The 10585-nt window shown below is 42.6% G+C and overlaps 1 protein-coding gene and 1 pseudogene across 1 annotated transcript; both read right to left on the reverse strand.

The window, feature by feature from the left end:
• Positions 1–1342: 1342 nt before the first annotated feature.
• On the reverse strand, positions 1343–4045 carry LOC147429391 (putative fucosyltransferase 8). Its single transcript, XM_086495148.1, has 2 exons — positions 2184–4045; positions 1343–1995 (listed from the first exon to the last, which is right to left on the reverse strand). The coding sequence occupies exon 1, from the start codon at positions 3964–3966 to the stop codon at positions 2185–2187; it is 1782 nt and encodes a 593-aa protein (XP_086351274.1). The 5' UTR covers positions 3967–4045; the 3' UTR covers positions 1343–1995; position 2184.
• Positions 4046–4141: 96 nt separating this feature from the next.
• Positions 4142–6853, reverse strand: LOC147429392 (uncharacterized; annotated as a pseudogene).
• Positions 6854–10585: the final 3732 nt, after the last annotated feature.

A 10585-nucleotide genomic window follows, 5' to 3' on the forward strand; every position in this document is an offset into this window, starting at 1 on the left:
GTGAAGTACCTCTTGTAGTGAGAGAGGTTCAAAATTTGTTCTGGATGTTTCACATACTACTTTCTGCCAATATGTTTTCACGAGTGTTTGACATCTAAAAAGAGAAGACCAAGTCCTTTATCTCAGTTGATACAAACGCATGGTCCATCCACTATCTTAAACACAAAGAGAGAGAGGCAAATTTCCCTGTCCTTTTACCTTTAGCTGGGTTCTAGTTGCCAAGAAAGTTTCCCTTGTGTAATTTAAGTGATTTTGAAATTGCAAAAACAGTGACTTTAGAGGTTGAAGTAGACTCCACATTCATGAACATTTTTGTTTTTTTTTTTCACCATCAACACGGGGAAGGTAGTAGGGAGAAACTATACACAACTGTAGGAAACCACCCCCCCCCCCCCATCCAAACTTGCAGTGGACACGGGCACAAGAAATTTTGGACAAATTCTCACAATAATTCCCACATTGTGACTTACCTCAACATCATGAGCTTCTGCTCGAGAGGCTCCGCATACCTAGCTAGGTACGATTGGGGGCAGGGGACCACCGGCCCCCACGGGTATGCGGAGCCTCTCGAGCAGAAGCTCGTGATGTTATTCATTGTATGAAAAACGCTGGAAAAGACTCCGTTTTCCTACATGAGAAAATTTCTAAATCTTCTTGTGGAGTTTGTAATGCTGACTTCTATGAGTAACCAACTCATTCCCTGCATTAACCCACATAAATACTCGCAAAATATACCATAAACAACAGCCTTTTAATGCTCTCCCTTTAGATATTGTTTTCTTCTGTTCCAAGAACTAGTCTTCATACTAGCTAGATAACCCGTGTTCGGAACAAGGTTTTTGGTCCACCTATTCATGTATCCACCTTGTAAGTACGATATAGCTGAAGATTTAGATTGCTCATAGAGAAGAGCTCTCTCATAGCTTGTGATTTTTGGTAAATTACATTGAGTTCGACGTGAGCACCATGCCTTTGTACCAATCATGATACATTGTAAGATTGTCTCCCTTCATAACCAGGTATAACTCCCAAAATTGGCACATTATGGTGTTTGTTGTGTGTGTAGCTATCCACTATGCCACGTTGGCTATAAAACAGACTATTACTCGTGAAGCACACAGAGAACCATCCTAAAATACTTTAAACATTGCATTTTTCTCAAAATAATTTCTATTTAGTGCCTTAAGGGGAGGCTATCTCTCCGCAAAGGTTGCATAGGCTGGAGTATGCATTGGGTCGGTCCACCACACTACATAAAAAAATGCACATGTTCCAAGAAATATTTCAATTCAAACATGTGGCATGGAAAAAACAACACTTACCTCAAGCCGAGGACATCATAGATAGCCAATCTCTACTAGTTCTCATATCCGCAAACAATGACTGACTTCACTGTGAAGCAAGCATGAATCGAGGATCCTTGACAAACCCACAAACAACTCTCAAACACTCTTTCTTTAGGTGACAGGGCGAGAGTCTTTATATACTTTTCATTTATCCTTATTTAGATCAAGACCGACGACACCTAGGTAGAGGCTTTTACCACTAGCTTTACCTAGTCCATCAATTATCAGGCTTATTCCACTTCCTTAGGGGGCATTACCCTAGAAAACCCATATGCTATGCATGAGTAGGACGCCAAAATTGAGCATTGGGCTCGTTGCAAACCTACCAAAAGCTCTCAAATACTCTTAAACCATGAACCCAACTTTTATTGTCATCCATGAGGAAGTGCTAGGCCACAAGCAAAACTTCGCTCATCCTCACCAAGAGCTTCTTTGTTGCATCTATGGTGTACCAAAGGTGACCTGGAAAAATTCTCTTTCAGCTGGAAATTGTCTTTGCAAAAATGTGATGCCCACAATCTCATCTCTGAGCACGGGTTAGCCGAGTAGGTTCTTGCACCATGCATCCCATGCTCATAGCGTGCCATGTAAACAGGTAGAGAAAATGGCAGTCTACGAACCGACACTTTAACTTCCTCCCTGTACAAAACTAGAGCACCAATTCAAACCGTTCAGCTTGTGGAGATTAGCAATTTTCATTGCAGATTGAATGGTTACAATTAGACACTTGTATGCCTGTGTCATCCTGTGGTTTATGCTTTCTACTTCACCTAATTGATGAGAATGAAATGTCACATGGGGCTTTTCTGTTAAAGCTAGCAGGTTGGCGATCCTTACCTCAAAGGAAATCAAAAGAAACTGGGTTGCCTTGAGCAGCCCCACTTGGAACTAGCTGCCAGCCACCAACATGATCCTGGCAGAGACTAAAGTGTGTTCGAATCCACTGCTTATGGTCAATGCTTAAGTTTGCATCAGCGCCAAGGCATCTCGGAATTTTTGGATAGTGTGTGCACGGCTCCACTGATTGGCCCAACACACAAGGTGATGCGTGCTCACCCTTGTTCAGATCTAAAATGTATGGGTGTATAGCACCCAACCCTTGAGCTATGTACCCAAATGTTGACTTTTTGCTTGTAGCCAGATTGTCACTGTAGCTCAGCAGCCACATCTCTACGAAGGCTAGCTGTGCTTGCTCAAAGCCCTTCTTTTGGGAGCCTAATTGTGACACAGAATGCACTCTCACCATTTTCGTTCCTTTGGTCGGGAGTTTTGCAAACTGATCCTTCATTATTTGCGCATACTTACCCTGTAGAGAAGCTAGCATCACCACAATGTCTGCGTGGTTTTCTCTTGCTTCCATCTTCCTGTTGTGAAGGATTGAAAGCTCAGTTAAATTCTCCTTTTCAGAAAACCTTGGCAGCAGGTTATTCTGCAGCAAGCATTCCATGATTCTATCATTGGCTTCGAGATCAAATTCTACCCTTCCATAGAGCCTTACTTGCACCCCAAGCTGGGCATTTGCGCCAGAGAGGTAGCTCCAGAACTCCCTTAAAATAATCGCCCATGTGTCATTGGCTGGTAGTAAAAGTAGCCTAGCAAGGAAGGTGAATATCTGACCTACATTTCCTCGAAAAACGGGATGCATTCTCTGCCAGAAAGACGGTATCAACAGCAGATTTGTAAGGAAATACTGATTGCTTGTCCAAGCTACCCACTTCACATCCTGTAGAGATGTATACACATCCTCGCAAAACAACTGCTGGTCTTTGTGATGAATATTGTGTTGCAAATTCAAGCTGACACAGCTTGCATTCGTGTTGTTATGCCTGAAAGGACCAAGAGATGGGCAATCAAGAAGCTCTCTATACGGAAAATTGGGCGGCAATACCCAGCTAGATTCTGGAAAAGGCTCGCATAGAAGCTTGGCGATGTTCGCTCTGCTGTCAAGTAGCAACATCCTACCTGTTGCCATGGCAAAAGTAAAAGCAGAAGTGAGGGAAAGGAGGACATTTCCCAATCCTTCGCTGCCTTCTATGTAAATAAGATACTGGCATCCATCATTGTGATCTGTGGGGGACCTGTCTCTGCTCAAGAAGAGTGCCGACCAATTGTGGTGAGAGCAATATCTGTGCATTTGTGCGTATGCTGCCCATGCTTTGAGAAGAGGGTCCGGTATGGGCTTGATGTGGGCAGGGTTTCTGTAGAGATATTGCTGGGATCTGCTGAGGCATGTAAGATCATCGCAAGCAGCTGGAGGCGAGTCTTTTGTTGTTTGATCAGAGCAATATGTCTGAGCATTCACAGTTGAGATTGCCGAGATGCCAAGCTTGTTCCACACAGAGGATAGCACCTCTTGGTTAACAAGCACACAGACAGACGAAACAAAGAAGACAATTCCCAAGATCGCAGTGATGAGAAGAATTGAGCTGCAACCCTGGGCAGGTCGTCTCTTCCTTGCGCCAAAGACATACATTTTGTGCCTGTGTTGTGTGTGTGTGTGTGTGTGTGTGTGGCGGCGGCGGGGGGAGAGAGAGCCTTGAGCAAATGCAGATATCGACTCACCAAATGTAAGTGGTTGGACAAGCAGAGAAGCAACCAACTGCATGGTGATGGCGTTCATATCGAGTACAGGAACTGAGCTTTTACGTTTTTGTGTACAAAATTGCTTGGGTCGCCAAACACAGAAACTACCTCAGTAGTTTTGGCTTTCCATGTCATGAGGGTTTTTGGCCTGCCATGCAGCAGCAGCCTTATTAGCTTTTGTCCATTTTTTGCACCAAGCACGTGGCTTTCATTCATTGCTTCGTGATGTCCACTGATTTACCACACTCTAGCAAAATGCAAAACCAACAAAACACGTTGATGTAAATGCTCGGCACAGCATGGGTAAAATTGTCTTGTTCTTCATCTTCAGCAACTATGCAGAGTAAGAATATGTTGTTGAACTGAGAGAAATCAGCTTTGCTACAATCATATCGTATCAACAATTGAAGAATTGCATGGGCATTAAACTTGTTTGCATGGGCATTAGACTTGTTAATGCACCTATGATTTCATTGTACTCACATAATTGCAGCCCTCACTAGAAGCATGGGAGCTGTGAGGTCAAGCATTTCCAATACACTGCTTGCTACTTGCTGAAATCTTTCTCTGGTCTGGTCGAGGTGTGCTCTAAACTCCATAGCCCAGTTTCGCTTTTGGATTATCTGGTCTTTAATATCTAGCTAGAGCATTAGTATTTATCTAACTGGCCCTCAAGGTGAAATGATAGCTCTTCTCAGCAATTGAAAGCATCATCTTTGCAAAAGAAACTGAATTATGTTGCTTGTGCATAAGATTCATTTGTGGCACACATGGATGAGAGTACATTACGAAGTATGCCAACATTCTCCACGTTATGGAACTCGTGTTGAAAGGCTCTTGCCTGTAGATCAAGATGCACAACATCATCCTCGTGTTATTGTGGACTTTATCCTGGCCGAGAACATGTACACGTACGTGCAAGGGCCCTATTCCAAGATGTCTCCACAAAGCAGGTACACTAATCCAAAGGGGCGTGCTCGGTAGTCCCAAGAAAAGCATCCGCTACCTCGAAGCCTAGGTCTGCAAGATCCGTGGCCCATTGTTCGGAGAGATGCTTGACCTGCTTCTCAACGCTCGCTTGCTTACGGGCATCTTTTGCTTCTTTCTTGGTTTTGCATTATGGCACTAAACATTGGTGAATGTATCTCACCTGTCTTCACCACACTATAACCGATAGAGGCAGCTTGCACTTTTGTGCATGTTTCTTTAAAAGGTTCTTACATGGTCTTGATTCATGCAACTGGCCTGTTGTTGTTTTCTCTAAAGCCATCAATGTAGCCTCTGATGCAGTATGTTCTGCCTTTTTAATTGCCATGTGTTCCTTTTGTTTGTTGGCCTCCACCCTCGTGGAACCTCATGGTGTTTGATGGCATATTAAGTTTAGGAATCTGGAATCTATGCTGGCTTGATGCTTGCCTAATAGTTTCAAGACAAGCAAAATATGTTGCTTTCACTTCCAATGGATGCTAGCTTGATGGAAAGTTTGATTGTTGTTAATTAGATTGTGTGAAGATGTGTGAACTCTTGTTGATTCCTTTCGACAAATGATCGTCAAATCGACCGGATTTGCCGCCAAAGAAATGGTAGGGTTCCATGTTGGCATGATCTAATATCATGTTGGTTGAGTCATCCAACTGGGTTTGTCATATGGAGTCTCTCTCTCTCTCTCTCTCTCTCTCTCTCTCTCTCTCTCTCTCTCTCTCTCTCTCTCTCTCTCTCTCGGGTACGTGAATTGTTCTTTGTTTTTGGGTATTACAACTTGTGAAATTTGTGAAGGTTTTTGGAGATTGGATCAGGTGTATTCTTTGGCTGGGCAGATGAGTAGAGGTTTGGAGCAAGCTTTTGGAGTGAGCTTCAAAGGGAGCTTTTTTTGGATATTGCTCTAGTAAAAAAGCTCGCTCCAAACAAGTATCTAGAGTGTGCTTTTTGAGCAAGGTTTTTTTTTCTCTCCCTCTCCCCTCTCCCCTCTCTCTCTCTACCTTTTGTCTCCCTCTACATCTCTCTCTCTCTCTCTCTCTCTCTCTCTCTCTCTCTCTCTCTCTCTCTCTCTCTCTCTCTCTCTATCACATGTTAAGACTATGATAACTCCAATCTTGGTTTTAGTTGTACAAGCTAGCCAGCTATTTGAGAATTCCAGGTAGCTTCCCCAAGCAGTCTCGGTCATTGCCTCATTGCGATGTTCCACAACATTAGCTTCTTCTTTTGCATTTGTTACACATGCACTTGATACATCAACATTGACACCAACATGAGATTTTAGTTTGATGTCGTCCAATTGAATTGGTCTTGTGGAATAGCATTCTTCTTGACTATTGACCTCCCTTTACTCCATATTCTCTTGCTTTCCTTGTTAGCAAAGGATTTCTTAACAGTTTCTTCAGCCTTGTTATCTTTATCATCTATCTCAGCTACCCCATTAGTGTTTGGGGAATCCGCCAAGGTTGGGGCTGCAACTTTGCTTCTTCTCACCTTCACTGACCTTTTTTGCACTTACCGGGCTGGATCCAATAAATTCAACTCCTTCATCTTTTCCTTCCTTGATAGTTTCCATGCCCGTGTTCTTTGAATGCTTACCCTTAAGTATTCTCAAGTCCTCTAAATTTTGGATCTTGGTTGTGCATCTATTCTTCCCATTTCCCACTTCATTGAGACCTGCACCAAGCTTCTTTTTACTATCAGCTCTCACTCGGATTTCAAGTTTAACGATAGGTGTTGCTTTAGATCTTGTTAACCTTTGAGATATCCCATCTATGATCCAAATTAACTCTGAAAAACTTTGGGTCGCCCTTCTTTACTTTAAGATAGCATCACTTGAGTTGATAGGCCATCTCATTGATTGGTCTAAGAATTTGGAAGGGACCATAGTACCTTTTTGCTAACTTAGCATAGTACTTTTAGTGTCCGGTATGATTCTTGCCCGTCATGTGCCTTAATCGAGCCTTGGGAAATTTAAGCAAGACCCAATCATTTTCTTTAAAGGCTTGGCCTCTTCTGTGCTTATCAACAGCAGCCTTTTGCCTTTGCTATGAGATAGAGATATCATCCTTTATCTTTTGGAAAGATTCTTGTAGGTCTTAGCTATACTCATCTGTAGCGAAGGTCTTCGTGTGTACCTTAATTAACAGGGGACTTTTGGATCTTCCCTCAACTACCTTGAAAGGTGCTTCTCCCATCGAGGTATGCACAATATTATTGTAGGCATACTTCACTAAGGGTAAGTACCTCTCCCATTGGAACCTTTGATCTACCTTCTTTACGTAGGCTTTTAGTAGATCAAGAATTGTTAGGTTAGCTATTTCACTTTGGCCATCTGTTTGCGGGTGATAGGCCGAAGAGAAGTTTAGCCTTGTCCCTAAATTCTCAAAGAGACCCTTCCAGAATTTAGGGACTTGAGGATTTGTGATATGAAAAGGGTTGTCATTTGATGGGCTTTGATAGTCTTTTTGACAGGTATAAAATGAGCTTGTTTGCTTAATATGTCTCCTGTAATGGAATTGGCCTATTTAACTTGAGAGTAGCGGAAATTAATGAGAGTACTTTTGAGAAATAACTTTGTGAGCATAACGGGTGAACATATTTGAAGATAGCAACATAATCTTAGCAATTAGTTAACTTGGCATGAACAATATTTTTGCAAGAGAGAGAATTTAGAGAACATGACAACAGTTGAGGACCGGATTTATGTGGAGCGGGTCCCCCCTCCAATAGGCATTTGTATTATGATTTCTCCCATTAAGAGAGACTTGTTACAATACAGTCTTTGTGTTCCTTGTGACCTAGGTGATGCAATGAAGATGGAAAGCTTCATGCATCACAAACATAACATAAACTTGAAGAAAGCTTTAACTATCCCAGGCCTCAGTCCCAAGACCTCAAACACCTTCGAAGGTGGAGAGAGCTAGCAGGGAATGAGGGTAGGGAAGAGGAAGAAGAAACATTTCGTAGGAGAAAGAATTAGTTCCTCACTTATCATACTCTTGTTGCTAGCATACATAATAGCATAGTAATGAAGAAGAAGGAGATGGCAAGCTTAAGCATTGAAGCATGGCTCTTGGTTGGATTTGCACTCCATAGCCAAGAGTGTTGGTGTAGGCTCTCAACCTCTACTTGCTTGGAGAGGGAGCTCTTGCACTTTGCATAGCACACAATGAGAGTGTTTGTGAGTGTGTGTGGGTGAGTATACCCCCCAAGCAACCCCCTAGCTTGCTTGGGTCGACCCCCCCTTGTAGCTCATGCTTGAAGCTCATTGGACCCCTCCAGCCCTAGCCAATCATGAGCAGGAGGCATTACAAGCAGTAGGGGTAGCCTTGAGACAAGTGTCCCCCTTTCCCCTTTGAGAGAGAGAGGGCTAGATAAATGCTAAATCAATTAATTAAATATCCTAAATTACTATTGGACCCCTTGGGTGGCCAACCAATAGGTTTCAGGCATCTCATGAAGGTAACATAGGTAGGGGCTTGACATGTGTCCTTGTTGCCTCTTCAAGCTTGGGCCTTCCTTGTGTGTGTGAGTGTGTGTTCTCTCTCTAGCCCCTAGGAAAAGGGCTCGCCCCCCCTCTTGTAGGGATCTTTTGACTTTTGGTGCTCAAGCACCTTAGTCATCAAGCATGACTAAGCACTTGGACTAGGGTGTATTCCCACAAGCATCTCAGGCAAGCATGTCAAAGCACCTCGAGCACCTTAATCAAGTATCAAGTCAAGCACCTCAAGCATGTAGCAGATCAAGCACCTCAAGCACCTTAAGCAAGCACCTCAAGCATGACAATCACCTCAAGCACGACAAGCACCTCGAGCTTGGGCCGGGTTCCCGCCTCAAGCTCAACCCTAGCTTACCTAAGGTCAAAGGACTTTTACACACATTATTGGAGGTCTTCAATGAAGCTAACCCTAAGGTCTTATGCTCCATTGGTTAGCCTTGCTCTTTGCTAGACCATCTCTCATTTGGGCCCCTTTACCATTGGCCCCGTGTTGAGATAGATCTATAAGCACATATCTATATCTTAACACTTGTTCCCGTTTATTCTCCCACGTTAAGTGATCAATTTAATATGAGAAAATCATTTGGGTTGGTTAGATATTAGATTTTATGACATCTCCTATCGTCCATGTTCCCATATTCCCATGGATAGACTTAGGCAATCCAAAGATAAAATCCATGGATATGCTCTCCCATGGTGAATCAGGGATTGGCAAAGGTTGAAGCAATCCAGGTTGCTTCCCTCTATCAAACTTCATCTTTTGTCATACCACACATTTAGAAACATACTCTTGTATGTTTGCTTGCATGGCACGCCGATAGAAATATGTTTCTATCCCTTTTAGGGTAGACTGAATCCCTCTATGCCCCGCATAAGGAGGAGCATGAGATTTATACATTACTTTCTCACGTAGTGAGTTAGTAACGCATAGTCTGTTGCCATAGAGAAGATAACCATATTGTAAAGTAAATGGTTTCTCTTTCTTCTCTAATGCAAGGGCTGAAATCACATCTCTAAAATCAGAATCAATAGCGTACTCATCTATCATAGAGGATAGATCATTGTGAGTTTCTATGGAAACCGCATTCACTCTCGGCCGTGTTGAGAGTGCATCAGCTACTTGTTTATGCTTGCCAGCAATGTGAGCAATATGAAAATGAAATTGTGAAAGGAAATTTTCCCACCTCATTTGTTTATCGGAGATCTTGTTTTGCATCATGAAGTACTTAAGGCTTTGGTGATCCGTCCGCAGAATGAAAGGAGTCCCCAATAAATAGTGCTTCCACGATTCTAAGGCATGCAAAACTGCGAGGAGTTCCTTTTCATATATAGCTAGAGCTTGCTCAACAGGGTCAAGCCTTTGACTTTCATAGCCTATGGCGTGCCCTTCTTGGAGAAAAACAGCTCCAAGGCAATGGGCCACAAGCGTCACATTGGACCTCAAATGGCTTTGAGAGATCCGGTAGTGTAAGCACATGTTGAGAGATAAGATTTTCTTTAAGCTTTTCGAAAGCATTGTTCTCCTTGGCAGACCATGTATACCTAACGTTTTTCTTTGTTAGGGTCATGTAATGGTCCCACAATTTGTGAGAACTTTTATATGAAGCGTCTATAGTATGCACACATACCTATAAAGCTTCTTAGTTCATGTAGATTCCTTGGATTAGGCAATCCTTTTATTACCTCTAACTTTAATGGATCCATTTGGATGCCATCTTGAGAGATAATGTGACCTAAATACTGAATCTCTTGTAAGAAAAGCTCACTTTTCTTTCGATTAATATAAAGTTTATTCTCTCATAAGACTTGAAATATTACCTCGAGGTGTTTCTTTTGTTCGTCTAGTGAATTAGAGTAGATGATTATATCATCAAAGCACACTCTAGTAAAGGTTGGTGAGGCCTAAATAGCTTCTCCATCAAGCAGTTGAAGGTAGCTGGTGCATTGGTCAAGCCAAAAGGCATGACAATGTATTCGTAAAGACCAAACCTAGTGCAAAATGCGGTCTTTACAATGTCTTGATCAACTATCCTTATTTGATGGTAGCCACTTTTTAGGTCAATCCTATTGAAGTAGGCCGACCCTTGCAGCTTATCAAATAGGTCTTCTACCCGTGGAATGGGAAACCCATTCTTGACAGTGATCCTATTTAGTGCTCTATAGTCAACACACATACAAT

Source organism: Adiantum capillus-veneris, chromosome 22 (genome assembly GCF_014529385.1).
Source record: "Adiantum capillus-veneris isolate H3 chromosome 22, ASM1452938v2, whole genome shotgun sequence".
Taxonomy (NCBI): domain Eukaryota; kingdom Viridiplantae; phylum Streptophyta; class Polypodiopsida; order Polypodiales; family Pteridaceae; genus Adiantum; species Adiantum capillus-veneris.